Source organism: Pelophylax lessonae (genome assembly GCF_965119305.1).
Source record: "Pelophylax lessonae genome assembly, chromosome: 3".
In the NCBI taxonomy this organism is placed as follows: domain Eukaryota; kingdom Metazoa; phylum Chordata; class Amphibia; order Anura; family Ranidae; genus Pelophylax; species Pelophylax lessonae.
The window spans coordinates 130,302,543-130,324,094 of NC_138770.1; the positions used below are offsets into that span (position 1 = coordinate 130,302,543).

Below are 21,552 nucleotides of genomic sequence, written 5' to 3' on the forward strand. Positions count from 1 at the left end.
GCACAGGCGTCCCACGATTTGCAATGATTTCCGGATCGCGGGCGGAATCGCGGCGATTCTGCCCGCGATCAATACGCTGACATGTGAATGCAGCCTTAGTCTCTTCTAACTAGCGACAATTATGTCGCAGCAGATATCGCTGGCCTTAGTCAACAGTGCATGAAAAACGCAGATAAACAAGCTCAGAAATGGCAGTGAAAGATGCATGATTTAGTAGCAGTGTGAAATGATTTTAGAATGTTGCTTTCTTTTGATGTGTACAATGTGTCATCTTGCACAGAATGTGTGTTGTAGAGCTGTGTAGTAGCAGTGAGAAGGGTGTGGGAAGTGTGTAGTTCTTATGGGAAGGGTGGATGGGTGGATTCATCCTGCAGCCTCCTCTCCTCCTCCCATTCTCTATACTACGTCTAGACCATTGGCTGCTCACAGGTCGCCATACTTGCTCCATTCCTTCAGCAGATGCCTTGTACAGATCACTCCCCCCTTGGTGAGTCATGAGCAGTGGGTGTTGGTTCATCTCCCTCCCTCCTGTTGTATGAGTCTGATGCGGAAGTGTCACACTTCTGCAGCATCTCATTGTATCTTTAGCAGCTCCTGAAACTTTCTCTTTACTTCTTGAAGGGTCTGCACACGAGGGCAGCGCACGTCATCGCAGAAACTGAGCCCCCTCTGCCCTTCCACAACAGCAAGACTATACTTCAGGAACAGCGAACGAGCTATCCGAGGGCTGCGAAGACACTGGAACGTCATGAACCCATCAAAAGATGCCCCGGACACGACTCTGCAACCCAAGACGGAGTCATTGGGTCCGCCGGACAGCAGCGAGGCCAAGGCGTTCTATGACAGCGTCGCCTCCAAGAAAAAGCCCAAACTGGTACGTACAGAAACATAAACGCACATTAGAGATCACCTGTCCCCTAAGGGGGAAAACGTAGACATTGCTGTCAGGACCAATAGGAGGACGAGGCCTGTCAGTTCATGAGAACTGGTGACAATGCTCGCTGTGATGTCATCAGTTTGTAGTGAACATGTAATAAATCCCTCAGCACTGGGCCTGCCTATCTGATGAAGAGGGCACGTCACACTTACCGGGTCCCCGACCCTCTTCTCTTAGCGTCTACAGCAGTGTGGTTCATTTGTATTTAGGCGCGGTTCACACTGGTGCGATGCGGGAACTCTGCAAATCCACTGCGGGTTCCAGCATCGCACTCGACACGCAGGCAGTTCACACTGCCATATGCGAATCGCTGGGGGAGTCAATACAAAGTTATCGACACCCCCAGATCAGTTTGCATATCGCAGTGTGAACTGTCAGTTCGGAAATAAATCGGATCGCATAGGTGTGAACCACCATGCAACCCGATTCTGGTGCGGACCCAAAAAAGGGTCCTGTTTGAGTTTGGTCCGAATGCAATGCGAATTCAGCCATACAATCTGTATGGCTGAATTTGCATCGCACAGACATCGCATGTGGTTTTCAGAGCAGTGCACTGTGAATCACATGCAATGTCTGTCATCACATTTGTGCCGGTTCACATTTGTGCGATCACAAAGATCGTGTGTAATTCGGAGCACACTGCTCCAAAATTATATGCGATGTCTGTGCGGTGCAAATTTCAGCCATACACTTTGTATGGCTGAATTCGCACCGCAATCGCACTAAACAAGCACAGGACCCTTTTTTTTATCCGCAGCAGAATTGGATCGCATGGTGGTTCACACTAGTGCGATCTGATTCTGTGCAAACTGTCAGATCGCACTGCGATATGCGATCTCAACTGGGGGTGTCGCTAACTTTTGACACCCCCAGCGTATCGCATTTGGCAGTGTGAACTGCCAGGGGTGCGGATGCGATGCGGGAACAAGCTGCATATTCGCAGCGTTCCCGCATAGCAGAAGTGTGAACCGGGACATATGTGTGAACCAGGACTAAAAGCTAAAACTATATGTCCAGGGTCGTATGTCCCTGTGATTGGTGCAAACACTGGTGTATACCTGTATACAGCCATTGATTTCTGTGGGTGACACCCAGGCAGGGAAATACACCCGAATGTCTGTTTCCATTCCCTATCTGTGTTCTGATGTCTGATTGTTGTCACCAGGAATGAAAGTTGGGGAAAATCTTATATCACCAAAACAGGAACATCGGCTCATTTACACTTGCATTGTCTGTGAAAAGTGATCTGCAGCTGCAGCATGCGTATATCCATCCCCGTATGGCTGCCTTTGCATCTTAAGAGGAGGCGATTGGGGGGTGGTAAAAACTTAGTTTTGTGCCTATTTTTACCACCCCAAATCAGAAGTGTAAACTAGGCCTAAGGCTGGGTTCACACTATTGTGATGCGGGAACCAGCGTGATTCCAGTGCGGGTACCCGCATCGCATGTCTCTGGCAGGCAGTTCGCACTGCCCCATGCGAGCTGCTGCGGGTATCAATACAATGTTAATGACACCCCAAGATCGGTTTGCAGATCGCAGTGCAACCTGTCAAATGGTGTAAGAATATGATTGAATAGGTGTGAACAGGGCCGGGACAAGGGGTGGGCAGGAGGGCAGGTTGCCCTGGGCGCAATGGTTTATTGCAGGGATAGGGGGGGCACCTTGACCCTAACCCTAAGGGGGGGTGCAGTTCTGGGTGACCTTGTCCTGGCATTGGGTGTGAACACCCATGCAATCCGATTCCAGTGTGGACCAAAAAAAGGGTCCTCCACCATTTTTGTCCGAATGCGATGCAAATTCAGCCATATAGTCTGTATGGCTGAATTATCACACAGACATCGCATGTGATCTGCACAGCAATGCGGTACGAATCACATGCGATTCCTGACATTGCAATAGTGTAAACCCAGCCTTATGGGGGACAAGGGAGGAATCCCCTCCCTTTGGAATGATCTCCTCTCACTTCCTGTATTCTCTATGGGACAGGAATTTAAAGGGTAATCCTCCTAATGGAACACAGGGAAAACCAAAAATTGACAAGCGGTTTAACACTCTACACAAAACTAAAAGAAAATAGTTGGCTTCAGATATACTTTAATATAGCCCCATTCCTTAACTTGTCTGTGTGGCCCAGTGCAGTGTTCTCTGCACCATGGGCCTCTGGTTTGTACTTGCCCCCTGGGCCGAAAGTTGCCAGTCAGCCCCTGGCAGCAGAGGAGGGGACGGGACTAAGAACCAATGAAGCTCTGCTGTAGTGCACATGTGCTGACATTGAACATGGGATAGGAGCATGTGAAACAATTCCAGGAAATGTATGTTCCCTATTGATGGGTATTGCCATATATGCATTTAGGCTTTGTACGACATGACCTACAGTCATGAATTTCGATTTAGCTACCTTTAGGTCTTTTAATGACAGGTTTCTTTACAAAAACACACAACCTATTTAGGAAATGCACAGTAGCCAATCAGAAAGCATTGTCTAGTTTATACTGCCAGCAGCAATGCTGGACAGATACTGGCAGATCTTTGTTTTAACCAGTTCCTGCAGGGTGATCGGCCGTGGAGAGACAAGTCAGCTTTGATTATCCTTTAGGCTTGAATATATACCAGCGTGAGGCCGAGGGCTGTGTTTGCCTGTACGGGATGCACAGGTGTTTCATGCATCCCCATGCAGGAAGTCCCATTCATACCTATTGGGACTCAGCAGCTGCACAGACACAGCTGCTGATCCCAGTATGGCATCCACGTGGGTGCAGGTGCGTATCCCTGAACTCACAGTGTCTGTGTGCGGGGACACGCACCCACACAGGTGTCAGATTGGGAGCAGCAGCTGTGTCTGTGCAGTCGCTACATCCCAATAGATATAAATGGGACTTCCTGAACATGGATGCATGGAACACCTGTGCAGCCAAACAAGCCCCTCGTATGGAGGTACACTCATGGCAACGGAGCCATACATGCATACACTGAGTATGACTAAACTAAAATCTTCACAGCAAAGTCATTGTGAACGGTGTGTGGGGTTGTCCAGCCCTGCAGGTTCCCAAATCATTACACTTTGCACAATGATATCCTCTAAACCCAACACTAATTGTCATTTATCTGCCCTTTCAGCCCAAGCCGCAGACTGCAATAACCATCGCAGTGTCATCCCGCGTCCTGTTCAACATGGTGGATGAGAGGAAGATGTATGAGGAGGAAGGTGTAGAGAAATACGTCCTCTATCAACAGGAACATGAAGAGGAACCTCTGAGGCCAGGTCCTGCGTTCCCTTTTGTAAAGGTATGCTGGGGTACCTGACTGCTTGATATGTTATTATACAGTTGGGGCTCATTCACACTATCTTTTATTCTGCTGTGTTGATTTGCATGGATCAACAAAGGCTCAATACAAGGACACACAAATACCAATTGTTTTCTATGTGCCTCATTCCCACCACAGCGATGCATTGAGGTCGGTTGCGGTGCATTTGCCATGCTGCCTTTTTAAATCTCAAAAAAAATCAATGCTAGGTCAAGGAGTAATATATAGCAAGCAGCCACTTAATCAACTGTGATATCAGCTCTGAACAATATCTATGCAAAATAAAAAGCAGTGCTAATATAAACTTCAGCTCAAAAGAAGTACATAAAGTGCAAAATATAAAAAGTTCATGTGAAAATATTGTTAAATACGCAAATTCATATAATTACACATACTCCAAAAGTGAAAACAAAATAACATTATAGATATATATAAAACATAGGTGAAAAAGTCCTTTAAATATTTGGAACCAACATGAGGTATCCAAAAAGTGGAAATGAGGTTGAATGGTGAGATCCACCACTGGACATAAACACTCAGCATACACCTCTTACCAAATGTGATGGACCAAAAATGATAATGGTCATAAGTGCATGCGATACAACATGGGAAACCAGCATCATAAGCAGGTGATGGCCACTCGGGATTATCTCTGAACTCTGAATGTAACGGGGAATAAAAGAACAGGTCAACATAGTGAAGCCTGTTTAAACTTCCCTCTTTTATTAAAAATAGTAAAAAGTACCTTCAAGCAACTTGTAAGCATACAAAGCAAAAAGATTTCAGCAGACTTTACAAAGCGTGTGATAAAGTCAGTATCAGGCCAATTTCGATGTCTTTCACCATCCATGATGTCCTCTTAGTGGTGGGCCGAACCTGGCTTTTTACAAAGTGCAAATCACCGCAGCGCATTGCACCTCGCCGCAATGCATAGGCTTGAATGAAGTGACCCTACCATAAACTCGGAAAAAAAAGTGCCTTGTGTTGTGGTAGCAGCACAGAGCACCACCTGTCATTCCCCCACATGCAGGCTGGTGTAAATGAGCCCTGAGGGCTTAGCAGTGATGGGCCATTGACCACAACAGCCAACCCAATTTTGTGTATTTAGACAAAAAATAAGTTTTTGAATGGTTGCTGTAGATTACTCCTATTTGTATTACTGAAGGAACAGCTCCATACAAAACCAAGGCCTGGAAAGATTGCTCAAATCACACCCACAGCGCTATTGCATTATGCCAATGGGGAGCCCTCCCCATTGGCAGAGTACAATGATCACTGCTGTGCAGCTGTCGCTGCTGCCAATAATTGGGCAAAAAAAACGGACAGGCTGATTGACTTCAGTACAACCGGCCTGCTCATAGACAGATCAACGTTCGGCCAGGTCCTGCTGAACTAGCCAATGTTTGATCCATCTATGGCCAGCTTTAATGTCCATGGCATAGGGCATGATATACTTCTATCAGTATTGACATCCTCCTAACCTCATCTGTGCTTTGCTGAGCTCCTGTAATTACAAGCAGCAGGCCTGCAGGCACCCCCTACACTTAACATTCCTCCTGGGCTGCAGAGCTGACATGCCATACATAGTAATGTGACAGTGAGGCTTCAGGCCTAGCCTATCTCACCCTTCCCATCCACACCGCATTCCTGCTCTGTGGACATGACTCACACATTGGCTGCAGGCAGTGAGGGAGGGGATAATAAGTGAATGACTCCACTAAATCCCAGCTACTGTTATCATGTTGTTAGACGGGTGTGTTTACATCCTACGCTTTGTATACATGTTTAACCCCTGTCAGGTTTACTTAGGCAATAATAAGTAAAGTAGAAGTGATGTAAGGCCTCATTTACAATGGCAGCCACACAGGCTGTGTTTATACATGGGGTTGAGGGGGGCAGTAAAAATTATAACCCCCCCCCCCCCATCATCCCGTTCACCAGGCAGTGTACTGCTTACCATATGTGACCCATTTATCTGAAGGGGGCTGCCTTTTAACTGCATGCAATGCACACATTTGCAGCAAGATGGTAAGGGTTTTTAGGATTTAATATAGTAGTTGAGGAGGCCACATAAGGTCACCGCATACAAATGAGCTCCTATGTGTGTTTGTAGCAAATTTCTGCACATATACTGTACATGCAAGTAATGATTTCTAATGATAGGATTTAAACTCTGCATTTTGGTGGGTTCAGTTTACCTAAGGTGACCAGATTTTTAAAATGAAATCCGGGGACATGGCAAATGGCACAGGACTGCATAATACACAAAGCGCTGGACACAGGACTGCATAATACACAGAGCGCTGGGTACAGGACTGCATAATACACAGAGCGCTGGGCACAGGACTGCATAATACACAAAGCGCTGGACACAGGACTGCATAATACACAGAGCGCTGGGCACAGGACTGCATAATACACAAAGCGCTGGGTACAGGACTGCATAATACACAGAGCACTGGGTACAGGACTGCATAATACACAGAGCGCTAGGCACAGGACTACATAATACACAGAGCGCTGGGCACAGGACTGCATAATACACAGAGCGCTGGGCACAGGACTGCATAATACACAAAGCGCTGGACACAGGACTGCATAATACACAGAGCGCTGGGCACAGGACTGCATAATACACAAAGCGCTGGGCACAGGACTGCATAATACACAGAGCGCTGGGCACAGGACTGCATAATACACAGAGCGCTGGGCACAGGACTACATAATACACAGAGCGCTGGGCACAGGACTGCATAATACACAAAGCGCTGGACACATGACTGCATAATACACAGAGCGCTGGGCACAGGACTACATAATACACAGAGCGCTGGGCACAGGACTACATAATACACAGAGCGCTGGGCACAGGACTGCATAATGCATAGAGTGCTGGGCATGGGACTGCATAATGCATAGAGTGCTGGGCATGGGACTGCATAATACACAAAGCGCTGGGCACAGGACTACATAATACACAGAGCGCTGGGCACAGGACTGCATAATGCAGAGTGCTAGGTACAGGACTGCATAATACACAGAGCGCTGAGCACAGAACTACATAAATACACAGAGCGCTGGGCACAGGACTACATAAATACACAGAGCGCTGGGCACAGGACTGCATAATGCACAAAGCGCTGGGCACAGGACTACATAATACACAGAATGCTGGGTACAGGACTGCATAATACACAGAGCGCTGGGCACAGGACTACATAATACACAGAGCGCTGGGCACAGCAGGCTGTTTCTCAGGCCAGCCTGTCTACGTTAATCTGGCCCTGAATCCAGGGACAAAACCGGGGACAGACTTGGTCCGGGGACAGTGTCCTGAGTCCAGGTACTGTCCCCGGCAACTGGGGACGTGTGGTCACCGTAAGTTTGCCTGCAGGCTGTAATGTGCTTTAGCATAAAATTCCCAGCATTTTCACATGCCCGGGGTGTTGCAGGTGGCACATACATTCAGCCATAGAAGTGAATGGCTGTTCATGCTTGAGCTGGAATAATCGTTGATGCTATTTTGCTTCTGCATTCACCCATGCATACACGCAGACTTGTATAAAGTACTCGAAATTTCTACTTGAGTAAAAGTACAAGTGCTCGATCAAAAAATTACTTGAGTAGAAGTGGAAGTGCTCGCAGAAAAAGTTACTTAAGTAGAAGTACTAAAGTATTCAACATTTTTTTTACTTAAGTATTGCAAGTAGTTTTTTCAAAAAATTTGCTACTTAAGTACTAAAAGTAAAAAGTACCAGTAGTTTTGAAAAAAAATTTCTACTCAAGTACTGAAAGTAGAAGTACAAGTACTGTGTTATGTAGTTATTAAAGAAATAAGTCAAAAGTTTGAACATCATATTGTTTTTATTATTTCAAATGATTTATTCAAATGATTAACCTGTGTTTGTTAGTAGTTTCTTGATGCACTTTAAGCGCTGTAGCACCATTTATTTGTTTGTTTCATATTTTCTTTTTATTGGAAAGATTTGGTATAGCAGCTTTTATTATACACAGCCTTTATTTTCGTATGCGCTGATTTACAAATGACATTATACACATTTTTTTGAGCTTTATGTAACCTGCCATCTACTGTTCTGGCAGTGGTAATTTTTTTAAAAGTAACGAGTAACTATGCAGCACAAAAAAAAAATACTTGAGTAGAAGTATCGAAATCATCGAAAAAATGTAGTGAAGTAAAAGTAGAAGTAGGAGAAAAAAATTCTACTCTAGGAAAGTACAGATACCGCATTTCGGTACTTAAGTACAGTACTTAAGTAGTTCTACTTCGTTACTATACATCTCTGCATACACGTATGGCGGATTTTTTGAACACCAGAGTGTTGCATTTGGAGATGCCGTCATATGCGAATGGGGCTCCCAGGTGCAATACAGCACAGGGAATTTTACGCTAGAGGATATTTGTGCCTGACAATGTTTGTGTGCTTGTACCCTTAGAAGAAAATCTGTGTATCCATGGTAGGGATGACCTCAGGCTTGTTGGAATTCTAGGCTGAATCCCCCCTGACCTATCCTTCTAGGAAGCTATACACCACCAATCAGGAGCAGCCAAGGTACACTAAATTATCAAAAGTATTGGTACACCTGCCTTTACACGCACATGAACGTTATTAGCATCCCAGTCTTAGTTTGTAGGGTTCAATGTTGAGTTTGCTCACCTTTTGCAGCTATAACAGATTTAACTCTTCTGGGAAGGCTGCCCAACTAGTTTAGGAGTGTGTCTATGGGAATGTTTGACCATTCTTGCAGAAGCGTATTTGTGAGGTCAGGTGCTGATGTTGGATGAGAAGGCCTGGCTCGTAGTGTCCGCTCTAATTCTTTTAAAAGATGCTATATCAAGTTGAGGTCAGGACTGTGCAGGCCAGTCAAGTTCCTCCACCCCAAACTTGCTCATCCACATCTTCATAGACATTGCTTTGTGCACTGGTCCTAAACATTTGGTGGAGGGGGGATTATGGTGTGGGATTGTTTTGTTGTTGTTTTTGTTTTGCTGTGAGGGGAACTTTTAAGGTGTCAGCATACAAAGACATTTTGGAAAATTTCATGCTCCCAACTTTGTGGGAACAGTTTGGGGATGACCCCTTCGTGTTCCAACATGACTGCGCACCAGTGCACAAAGCAAGGTCCATAAAGACATGGATGAGCGAGTTTGGGGTGGAAGAACTTGACTGGCCTGCACAGAATCCTGACCTCAACTTGATAGAACACCTTCGGGATGAATTAGAGCTGAGACTGCGAGCCAGGCCTTCTCATCCAACATCAGTGCTTGACCTCACAAATGCACTTCTGGGAGAACTCTTCCTAGAAGAGTTAAAGCCGTTATAGCTGCAAAGGGTGGAACAACTCAATATTGAACCCTATGGACTAAGACTGGGATGCCATTAAAGTTCATGTGTGTGTAAAGGCAGGTGTCCCAATACTTTTGACAATATAGTGTATTTCCCTACCTGCAGCGCATGTATACACACTGCCTGTATACAGGTGGCTGTGAGGTGGGGAATGCCTTGGGCACTTATGATTGGTCCAGTACAGGTGACAGCTGTCTGGCAGGGTTCAGCCTAGGATCTAAACGTGAGTGAGCTCATCCCTAGTCTAGGGGCAGATTATTTATTCTGAATGCATATAAATGCATGTAAACACAAGTACATTTATACACAGGACAATGTGATATGGTAGGTATAACGTTTCTTTATACTTCTGTAGCACCCTACAGGTAGGTGCTAGGTAAAGGTATAGTGGGACTTGTCTGCCTAACAGCAGGGCTAGGATTTATTAGTCAGGGTGTCAGGGCTTCCAGATGTGCCTGCTGAATGGGGAGTCTCCCCACTGGCTCCAGTGAGAGGCTTCTCATAGGGCGGTGGAGGAAACCCAATCAGGGGAGACATCCCAGCTTGTAACTACCCCAGAAGGCAGATTGTGCTGCAAAGGATTCTGGGAGTGGGTATAAATTTGGGGGTGGCGCATGACACAATGTCATTGGCGGGAGCAGAGTCCCAGGAGGGAGAGAATGGCTGTCTCTCCTCCTGTCTGAGGAGGAGGATCTCGGGGTGCTGCCTGAAGATCCAGAGAGTGCTGAGCTAAGCTGAGGGGATCCGGTGTGCCGAGAGCCTGCGGAGAGAGAGAGAGGGGTCCAGTCCCAGGAAAGCCTACACAGGTCATGAGTACTGAGGATTGCCCCTGGGGGTCTGCCTGAAGTTAGAGGGGACCGCTCCGGAAGAGGTTCGGGGATCCAGTGCCAGCTAGTGGTGAAAGGGGGTACCTAGGTTGAGGACCCTGAAGTGACAGAGGGGGTACATAGTCAGTGGACCCTGAAGAGCTTAAAGTGTAAAGAGGTGCCTGTGTTTTGGGCCCTGAAGTGCCAGTGTGAAGTGTGCCAGTTGAGAGTTACAGCAGTACAGGAACTTACAAGGAGTTTCTCAGCCAGTGCAGTGCTGGAGGAAGCCATTCAGTGACTCTGAGCTATTGTAGTGTTACAAGTCAAGCGGTTCCACAGTCCTGGATCTTCTGGACTAAAGTCGAGGATCCAGCACAGTTTCAGTGATACACAGTGTTCAAGCGTCAGGAAGCGTTGGCTGGCGTCACGACAGTGCTAATAGGCATTTTTGCCAGAAAAGTCCCACAATTGTATTTAGTTGAGCCTAAAGGAGTATCCCACTCATTCCCTTCTCCCATCCCCTCAAATACAATAAAACCACAAAACAAAGATCCCGGAGTTGTCAATGTCTCACTGCTCACACCCAGGACCGCAGCTCACATGCGCTGGAGGGGTAACCGGTAACAATGGCAGACCCACATCAGACCACAGGCCTGGAAAACCTGCTACACTTCCCTGATAATTTCTCCTGCATTTACCTGTAAATAAACCACTAGCCAGAGCTTAGTGTGAATGAGGCCCAAGCCTGGATTCACATATAAGCAGATTTTGGAGCATTTTTTTTGTGCGTGCGATTATGTGCATATTTTTCAGACGTTTGCAAATTTTCTGGTGTTAACCAGAGAAAAACAAATTACTAGGAGAAGGAGACAGTTTTTAGGCAGAACATTGAGTGTAAAAAAGCAAGTTATGCGAGTTATTCAGGCACTCCCTAATCTTTTCTATGGTTGTGTTCACTCTCTGGGCAGACCAGCGAGGTTTTCTATCACTGCTGCGTCACTGGCGAGTGAGATTCTGCCAGTGAGGTAGAGACACCATGAAAGCAGATAATAATTCTTCTTGGAGATCCTGTTGCTCATAAGTTGCCTCTAGTGACAACCTAACATGGGCCTCGCAGGATTATGGGTAAGAACACATGGTATTCAGCCATGATGGCCCTGCAGTTTTCTGATCCTCCAGGCTAATAATGTCAAAATGCAGCTTCAGTCCCGTGTTGTGGGTATAAAAACTGCAGTGTAATGTGCAAAGTGCTGGATTATATGAGACTGAAGAAACAGCTACTGTATATAGGTTGGCGCTGTGTACTGTGACTGTGTACTGCTGTGTTGGACTGTATGTACGAACTTCTCTCTCTGTCGGGTACTCTTGTATTTAAAAACTGGATACATAAAAAGACAAGCTAAATATTTGCCATGGACCCTTGTTGTCAGCCCTACCCTGGAGAGGATTGTTCTCAGTTGGCCCTGTCATTCAGGACACATGAAAAATGATGCTTCTGAGGAGGCCTGTAACAAATCCATTGTCAGTTACTGGCCTGTGCCATTTTCATTGTGCTGATCTGGGAAACCGTAGAGCTTCCTGGCCTCTGACCACCTCAAATCACATTAATCATTCAACAGTGAACTGTTTATGTTCTGTTACTATCTGTATCTACATGTGGGATACTTTCCTTCACTTCCTCTGTGGTCACCAAAACAGGAAGTAAGCAAAACCCTACAGGCAAAAATAGGGCACTCTGTTCACAGGTAAGGGAAGTGTTAGCTTTTATTACATTCTAAAAAAAAATAAAATTCCCCTGACTTCTGTATTTTCTCTAGGCAGGGCTATATCAAGACATTGTACTGCCTGGGTCCAAGAATAAAATGCTGCCCCCCCAAAAAAAAAAAAAATCATGCCCAACAAAAGGCCCCCACATTCATTGTTTTATATAAATATAACATTTATAAATAAATATATATACATTAGTATCTTCTTCCATAACTCGCCACCAGACCGGTCCACCAAACACCCACTGTCTGTCCTTAGTCCTCCTGTCACTCCTGTGTCTGCCGCACCCACCGCCCTGGAAGACCCAGCCTGCCCTGCGTGAGATGGAGTGCGCTGATGTCATTGCGCACACTACCATCACTTGGGAGGCGTTCCCCAAAGGAGACGCTCCACCGCCTCAAACTCATCTGTTAGCACTATGGGTGGCAGTATGAGATGGGAAAATGCCACCCTTAATGCACCCCAAACTGATGACACACAAAACTGCTAGAAAAAGGTATAAACCTGATGCTTTCTTACTATAAACCTGACAAAGATTATAGGCTTTGTCCTAGTATAATGCTTTCTTACAGTATAAACCTGAAGGAGGCTCTGACACTTTCTTACTCACAGAATGAACCTGACAGGGGCTCTAACACTTTCTCATTCACAGTATAAGGCTTTTTGTACATTACAGCTCCTAAACTTGAGTTTAGGATCTTTTGGCGTTTTTTTGCCAAAGCTTCTAGACTCAACTCCATAAAAGCCTATGTATCCATGTACACATAGGCTTTTACCAGAGTTTAGGAACTGCTGCTGTTAAGGGAGGTTCAACCTCTTCATTCTGAACGTGGAAAAATCTCGTTCAGGATATGAAAGTTTTGGGCGCCGGCCCCAAAACATGTCAAAATCACTGTAAAATTGTAGCGCCATTTTGCTGCATTTTCCCGTAATCCCATAATAGGCTATGTGTACATGAAGCCTAAACCTGACAGAGGTTCTAACCCTTCCCAAATTCTATCCAAATAAAGAAAATCTTTCCTAAAAAAGGTCTAAAAAAAGAAAAGGTTTAGTCTAAGGCCCCTTTCACACGGTCCATTGATCCCCGCTGAGCAGGCGAATGACAGGTCCGTCTCCACTCACTGTGCAGAGACAGACCTGTCAGAGCCCCGCTCTCCTCTATGGGAGATCAGATGAGAACGGACAGCCTGTCCATTTTCATCCGATCCAACCCGCTGGACGGACGGCGAACGTATTGCCATACGTCAGTTTTCAGCCGATCTTGTCAGATCAGATGCTAGGCAGGTGTCTGCTGACATCCACCTCCCCATAGAGGACAATGAAAAACGTAAAGGCAGACCCGATCAGTCTGACCGTGTGAAAGGGGCCTAAAGTTGGACTTTTCAGTTTCTAATATTATTCTTTGTTTAAAAAAATGGGACAAAATGATGACACAAAGGACATGGGGGGGGAGATTTACTAAAATCGGTACACTCGTGCATGGTTGTTAAGTAAAGGGTAACTCCACTTTCGTGGCAAAAAAATCGGAAAATAATAAAATAATATAGCATATACAATTGTGACACAATTCATATTGTATGTTAATGTTATTAAAATTGACTTTTCACTTTTCAATCGGCAGCTCTGTAATTTTCTGTGAAATGCAATACAATATGGTTACCTGGAGGTGTTCTGTACACAGAATGTGTACATAACGCCCCCCAAATATGTAATTTCCTGCTTGTGTGATCGGCTCACTGATTTTCCCAGAAGTCTGCCCTAAGATACAAGTCAGATTTCAGGTATCCCCTGCAACAAAAAATTTATTTTTGGTCAGATACTCCCAATAGGAAATCACATCTAAAGGGATGCAGACCCTGTAATGTTCCTCATTAGAGCTTTGCAGATGCACAGCTGATTGATAATTAGACTCTCATTAGATATACTTCCTCACATGGGCACAGACAAACACACAGGGGTTTCTTTAGAATAACATCAGGTAGAAATCTGCAACAAAGTTTTTTCAAAATCCTTGCAAAGTACATACATCACTCAGAGGGGAATGTTTTTTTCTAAACAAAAGTGGAGTTAAGCTTTAACCACTTAAGCCCCGGAAAATTTTACCCCCTTCCTGACCAGGGCCTATTTTGCAATTCGGCACTGCGTGACTTTAACAGACAATTGCACGGTCGTGCGACACTGTACCTAAACGAATTTGACGTCCTTTTTTTTCCCCACAAACACAGCTTTCTTTTGGTGGTATTTGATCACCTGTGCGATTTTTTGATCATGCGCTATAAACAAAAAAAGAGCGTCAATTTTGAAAAAATAGCAATATTTTTCACATTTTGTTATATGAAATTCCCCCAAAAAAAAAAGAAAAAATCTAAATTTTTTAACATTTTCGGCCAATTTGTTTTATGCTACATATGTTTGGTTAAAAAAAAAAAAAAAAAAATGCAAAAAGCGTATTTTGATTGGTTTGCGCAAAAGTTATCGCGTTTACTAACAAAGGGAAAGATTTGTCATTTTTGTTGTTTTTTTTTTTTTTTAACGCGTAATGGCGGCGATCTGTGATTTTTTTTTTTTTTTGCGGTACTGCGACATTGCGGCGGACAGATCGGACCCTTGACTGACATTTTTGACACTTTTGGGGTTACCAGTGACATTTCTACAGTAATCAGTTCTATACATATGCACTGTTACTGTAAAAATACACTGGCAGTGAAGGGGTTAACTTTTTTGAGAGGGAGGGGTGGTGTGTGTCCCTAGGGGCGTGATTCTAACTGTGATTGGCTGTGGCTTGAGCTGTAGGAACAGTGATCAACGGTCCTACATAGTAGAACCGTATGATCACTGTTTCTACACAGGGGAGAATGACAGGCGGCTTGTTTACATCAGCCGCCTGCCTTTCTCCCTCTGCAGCGACGATCGCAGATGTGACCGGTGGACATCGGGTCCGCCGGTCACACGCGCGCGGGGGGGGTCCGTGACCACGTGGGAGCGGGAGCGTGCCTCCGGGGGCGCGCTCTCGCTCCCTAGACCCTCACAGGCTAGCAACGTAGATCTACGTCACTCTGCCTGTGAGGGGCTGACTGCCGACGTAAATAGTCGTGCGGCAGTCGGCAAGTGGTTAAAATTTGGCAATGAAACCTGGAAGCTGATTGGTTTGTATGCAGAGCTGCACCAGATTTTGCATGCTCAAGCTTTAGTAAATCAACCTCTGTGTGACCCCCTTGTAGGTTTATTGCTCTAGGCCTGTGCTGCTTCCCACAAATCCAGGCCCAGAGAAATTCTAAACACAATACATCCATGGCCAAAAGCTTTGAGAATGATACAAATATTCATTTTCACAAAGTCTGCTGCCTCAGTTTTTATGATGGCAATTTGCATATACTCCAGAATGTTATGAAGATTGATCAGATGAATTGCAATTAATTGCAAAATCCCTCTTTGCCATGAAAATTAACTTAATCCCATAAAAATAACATTTCCACTGCATTTGTGAAGAAGGCTTCAGGGTGCCCAAGAAAGTCCAGCAAGCTTTAGGACCATCTCCTATAGATGATTCAGCTGCGGGATCGGGGCACCACCAGTGCAGAGCTTGCTCAGGAATGGCAGCAGGCAGGTGTGAGTGCATTCATGATCTACATGCACAGTGAGGAGAAGACAATTGGAGGATGGCCTGGTGTCAAGAAGGGCAGCAAAGAAGCCACTTCTCTCCAGGAAAAACATTAGCGACAGACTAATATTCTGCAAAAGGTACAGGGATTGGACTGCTGAGGACCGGGGTAAAGTCATTTTGTCTGATGAATCCCCTTTTGATTGATTGGAGCATCCAGAAAAAACCTTGTCTGGAGAAGAAAAGGTGAGCGCTACCATCAGTCTTGTGTCATGCCAACAGTAAAGCATCCGGAGACCATTCATGTGTGGGGTTGCTTCTCAGCCAAGGGAGTGAGCTCACTCACAATTTTGCCTAAGAACACAGCCATTAATAAATGGTACAAAAATATCCTCCGAAAACAACTTCTTCCAACCATCCAAGAACCGTTTGTTGAGGAACAATGCCTTTTCCAGCATGATAGTTATCACTTTTGCCTTTATGGCAAAGTTCTCCAAGTGGCTTGGGGAACAAAACATCGAAATTTTGCGTCCATGACCAGGAAAGTCCCCAGACCTTAAACCCGTTGGGAACTTGTGGTCAATATTCAAGAGGTTAGGTGAACAAAAAAAACCTCCACAAATTCCGACAAACTCCAAGCATCGATTATGCAAAAATGGGCTGCCATCAGTCAGGATGTGGCCCAGAAGTTGATTGATGGCATGTCAGGGCAAATTGCAAAGGTCTTGAAAACGAAGAGTTAACACTGCAAATATTGACTCTTTGCATAAGCTTAATGTAATTGCCAATAAAAGCATTTGACACTTATGAAATTTTGTTAATTATACTCAGTATAGTAACATCTGACAAAAAGGTCTAAAAACACTAAAGCAGCTGACTGTGTTTAAATGAATATTTGTGTCATTCTGAAAACTTTTGGCCATGGCTGTAGATTGCTGAACCATGTTCAAAGATGCAAATCTCCAGGAGGCCTTCCTTGTACGAGTAGTTACCAGTTTTCTGATTTTAAGTATATATGTTTTCTGACAGAGTAGAGGAGGTCAGGTTTTTAAAGCGGTAGTATCCCGCTTTTTGACACTTTTACCTACAGGTAAGCCTATAATAAGGCTTACCTGTAGGTACAAATAATATCTCCTAAACGGTTTAGGAGATATTTGCAGTGCATGCAGCCACTCGCGCGAGCAGCGCACGCGCTCTGAAGGTCCGGGGGGACCTTCAATTATGTTTGCCGGGAGCTTGCCGGAAAATCACTCCCGCGCGCATGCGACGTCATCGCGGCTCCGGCCAATCATCGCGCCGGAGCCGTCTCTTCCGGCCAATCACCGCGCCGGAGCCGCCGAACCCGGAAGAGACGACGAGGGATCATGGCAGCGCCCGCAGCGATGTCCGGGGGTCCGTGTCGGGGCTTCGTTCTAAGGTAAGTTACACATAACATTTTTTTTTTTTTTTTAGGGTTTACAACCGCTTTAAGCTGTCTGTGGTTCTGCTGGGGAGAGTCATTCTCTTTGCCTGTCTTTGCTCCAGTAAAGAAATGTTGGGAAATCCACAGTTGTTACTGAAAATAATTAAGGGGAAATCTTTAATATGGATACCTGTTCCAGTGACAGCTGTCTAAATCTGGCTATACACTATATAATCTGATTGTACGAACTCTGGATTTGGATTTACTAAACCTATATAATATGTGGACAAATCTAAGCAATGCTCTGAATTTATAACCAATAAGGTAGACCCTTGTACTATCTAGTTGATGGTAGAACTATGGAGATTGAGATTGCACTGTGTATGGTCACCTTAAGGGGAATACTCCTTGTTTTTGAGACCTCTTTCTCTTCCTGCTGTGTCTCTGGGACAGGAAGTGATTGAAAATCTTCCTGATGGGACACATATAGCACATGCCTATGCCAAACTGTATCAAAAATAACAAAGTTTTAGCTTTACATACACTTTAAGAGGCAGAATTCTAAGGGCTAGCTTCTAGGAGCAATCAAAATGTTTTACGTTTGGATTGCTCTTCAGAGACTTAACATGTGGTGACTAGGCGTTGTATCGACTCCTCACAACCTTTAACCCCTAAACCTGGCACTGGCTGGCCGCAGGGCGCCCTTATTCAGTTGAGTGGGTACTGCCCACTGAATGCAACAGCGAGGATAATTTATGCTCCACTACAATGCAAAGCATTATGGGAATATGTGCTCCCCCTTCACTGCCTTTGCAGCATTATGGGGAGTAGTTTGGGTAGTAAAAATGCATGGCTGAGCCCCACAAACACAAGTGTAAGCAATTGCTAAAACACTTAGTCCTTGTTCAAACTGTACGCGGCTTTGAAATTGTGCGAGTTCATCTGAACTCGTACGATTTCAAAGCCGCATTTCAGTCTGACTTCAGGGGCGACTTCAAAGACATCTATGCAGCTTCATGCACAGATGTCTATTGAAAATACCCCCGAAATTGCCAGAAGTAGTGTAGGAACTACTTTTGGAAATCATTATGGTGCCGCAAAGTAGGCGTCGCACTGATTGGGACTCTCCCATTGCTGGCAATAGGCTGCGATTTGACCTGTCAAATCGAATGTCAATTTGCGCAGATGTGAATGGGGGGCTAAATCTGACACCGAGGAAACATTCACAGGTGAGCCTTCAGGTGCATATGTTTTAAAATATTTTTTGATATTATTAATTCATCACAAGTGAATGTTTGATGAATGTCACATTCACTGCTTTGTAACTATGCCCCGAAATGTGTTTCCTTTAAAGTGGGCTTTACGATAACGTATTATCTGTGTCAGAGACATTTAGATGAATTCTTTGTGGGTTCAAAATAGGCAGACAGGAAAAAATGAATCATGTAATAGGTGTGTAATAGCCTATTCATTATGATGTTTCTATATAAATCATTGCCAAGGAAATGGTTAATGATTATATCAGAAGAAGAGGAAACCTGAAATGAATGCAAGACATCATGTAAAAGAGGTACTGAAATATTTCTGTTATGTATGAGAAAGTAGCAATGTCTTTAGAGATAAGGAATTGAATGACATTTATATACATATGGCATGCAGTTTGTTGCTCTATGTCATCTGGAATGCAAGACAAACAGAGGCATGTCCAGACTCTCGATATGCTGGCCATAGTAGACAACTCTTAAAATAATAGTAAACCGCAGTTAAAGAAAAAAAAAAAAAAAATCCCTTACAAGGCAATGTCATAATGTGCTAGTATGCACATTATGAGAGACTTACCTTAAAACGAAGACCTCCTGTGCTGCACTATCACCGCTGGGAGAGCTTTCATTTTCACCCGGTCTTCCTTTCAGATTCACGTCCTCCCGCTACATGCACAATTAAGTCACATCCCCATGCATGCACGGGAGTCACTGTTTATGGCATGGACTCTGAGGGTCTGGCACGGTATGCCGTCTCCGGTTGTTTGCACTCTGAATATCTCCTAAGCAGTACAAGTTTAGGTGATATTCACAGTACTTACAGGTAGGCCTTATTATAGGCTCACCTGTAGATAAAAGATGAAAAAGTGGGTTTACTACCACGTTAAGGAAAAATTCCAGGTATAGATATTTTATACATAGTTACAATAGCCCAGGTTGAACCAATGTTACTATGTATATACTATACCTGACCGATGCCCCTAGAAGCTGGAAATAAGTGAAGAAGGCATTTTTACCCCAGTAATATCCACTTGATTCTGGGTCCCGAGCACCTGGCCTGCTGCATTCTGAACCCAAGAGGTCAGCCGGTTGGCACAGGCGCTATTCAGAAAGGGCTTTGCATATTCTGAATGAATGCAGAGGGGTTAATTTATTTGAAAAATCTGGTGCAGCTGTGCATGGTAGCCAATCAACTTCTAACTTCAGCTTTTTTAATTAGGGTTTGACCAAAAAACCCAGAAGCTGATTGGTTTCTATGCAGCACTGTACCCGATTTTTCACTCTTCGATTTTAGTAAATAAACCCTACAGTGTTCTTTGATTTGGATAAGGTGTAGACCATGATATGTCTCTGCCCTGCCTCTCTACCTCCTCCAATCAGAGAATGCTTTGCATTCATGCAGAAAGTGCAAAGCATTCTCTGAAAGGAGCTCATGCCAACCAGCTGACTTTCTCTGTTCCAAATGCAGCAGGACAGTCGCTCGGTGCAGGACCCTGAAGCAAGTAGAGATCACTGAAATAGTAGTGTCTACTTCACTGATTTCCAGGTTCCAGGGACATCAGCCAGGTATGGTATATACATAGTTACATTGGTCTGAACTTGAAAATATCAATACCTGGAATTTATCTTTAAAGGCTATCTATCTATAGGCTTTTTTTTTAATATGCACACATTTTGAGCTATTGTTGAGGGGGCTACTTCTAAACACAGGGCCAATTTTCTGTCCTTCTGTCCTAGTGGGGCTAAACTGTGGCCTGCAAAACTGGCAAATGTCCTATCATCATAGGTCAGTGGGAATAAAAATGCCCCTACCTCAAAATGTCTGACTATCTTCAACTCTATCCACTTTTAGGCGATCCCTGAAAACTTTTCTCTTCAGAGAAACCTATCCTGCCTCCACCCAACAACTGCAATTTTTTTTTCTTCATCACCTCATCCCCCACAGTTTTTAACTTTTGTATCACTTGACCCTTCTTTTTAGATTGTAAGCTCCAACAAGCAAAGCCCTCTGATTCCTCTTGTATTGAATTGTATTGTAACTGTAATGTCTGCCCTCACATTGTAAAGCACTGTGGAAACTGTTGGCGCTATATAAATGCTGTATAGTAAAAATAATAATGCCCCTGGGTTGGTGAGCAATAGGAGTAAAAAATTACTGACCCAGCTGTGGTTACTGTTAGGAGAAATAAAAGCCCACCTTTGGTGTCAGTGGAAGGAATAGTGCCCCATCATTGATATCATTTGTAGCAATAGTCCCCAATCATTGGTATCAGTAGAGGGAATAGCGCCTCATCATTATTGTCAGTGGGAAGAAAAGTGCCCTATCATTGGTGTCAAGGAAATGAATAGTGTCCCATCGTTGGTGTCAATGGGAAGAATAGTGACCCGTCCTTGATATCAGTGGGAGAAATAATGCCCCATCACTAATGTCAGTTTGAAAACTGTGCCCCATCAATGGTGTTAATGTGAGGAATTAAGGTCCCATCCTTGGTGTCAGTCGGGAGAATAGTGCCCGATTGTTGGTGTCAATGGGAAGAATGGGGCCCTATCAAGAGGTATAGTGCAACAAGTTCCTGTTCAATGCAAGTAAAGGGTCACAGTTTAGGGACTATTGTGTTCTTGTGATGGGTTCAGTGAAAGGAATAGTACTCCATCGCTGGTGTCATTTAGAGTAATAGTCCCTAATCATTGGTATCAGTGGGAGAAATAGTGCCTCATTGTTGGTGTCATAGGAAGAATAGTGCCCAATCATTGGCACCAGTGAGAGGAATAGTGCCCCACCATTGGTGTCACTGGGAAAAATAGAGCCCCTTTATTTTTATCAATGGGAAGAATAGTGCCCCATTGTTGGTGTCAGTGGGAACGACCGTGCCCCATTGTTGCTGGCAGTTGGAGGAATAGAGCCCCATTGTTTGTATCAGTGGGAAGAATAATGCAACATTGTTGGTGTCAGTGGGAACGACAGTGCCCCATTGTTGCTGGCAGTTGGAGGAATAGTGCCCCATTGTTTGTATCAGTGGGAAGAATAGTGCCCTGTTGTTGGTATCAGTGGGAAGAATAGTGCCCCGTTGTTGGTATCAGTGGGAAGAATAGGGCCCCTTTAT

General features: G+C 44.6%; 1 protein-coding gene across 1 annotated transcript in view; it reads left to right on the forward strand.

Annotated features, from left to right (window-relative positions):
• The first annotated feature begins 405 nt into the window (after positions 1-405).
• LOC309551591 (cytosolic 5'-nucleotidase 1A-like) overlaps positions 406-21,552 on the forward strand; it is an 80,696-nt gene continuing 59,549 nt past the window's right edge. The window contains exons 1-3 of the mRNA XM_082252232.1: positions 406-487; positions 622-874; positions 4,056-4,223. Of these exons, the coding sequence (XP_082108358.1) occupies positions 749-874; positions 4,056-4,223 (294 nt within the window). The 5' untranslated portion in view covers positions 406-487; positions 622-748. The remainder of the gene's footprint in view (positions 488-621; positions 875-4,055; positions 4,224-21,552) is intronic.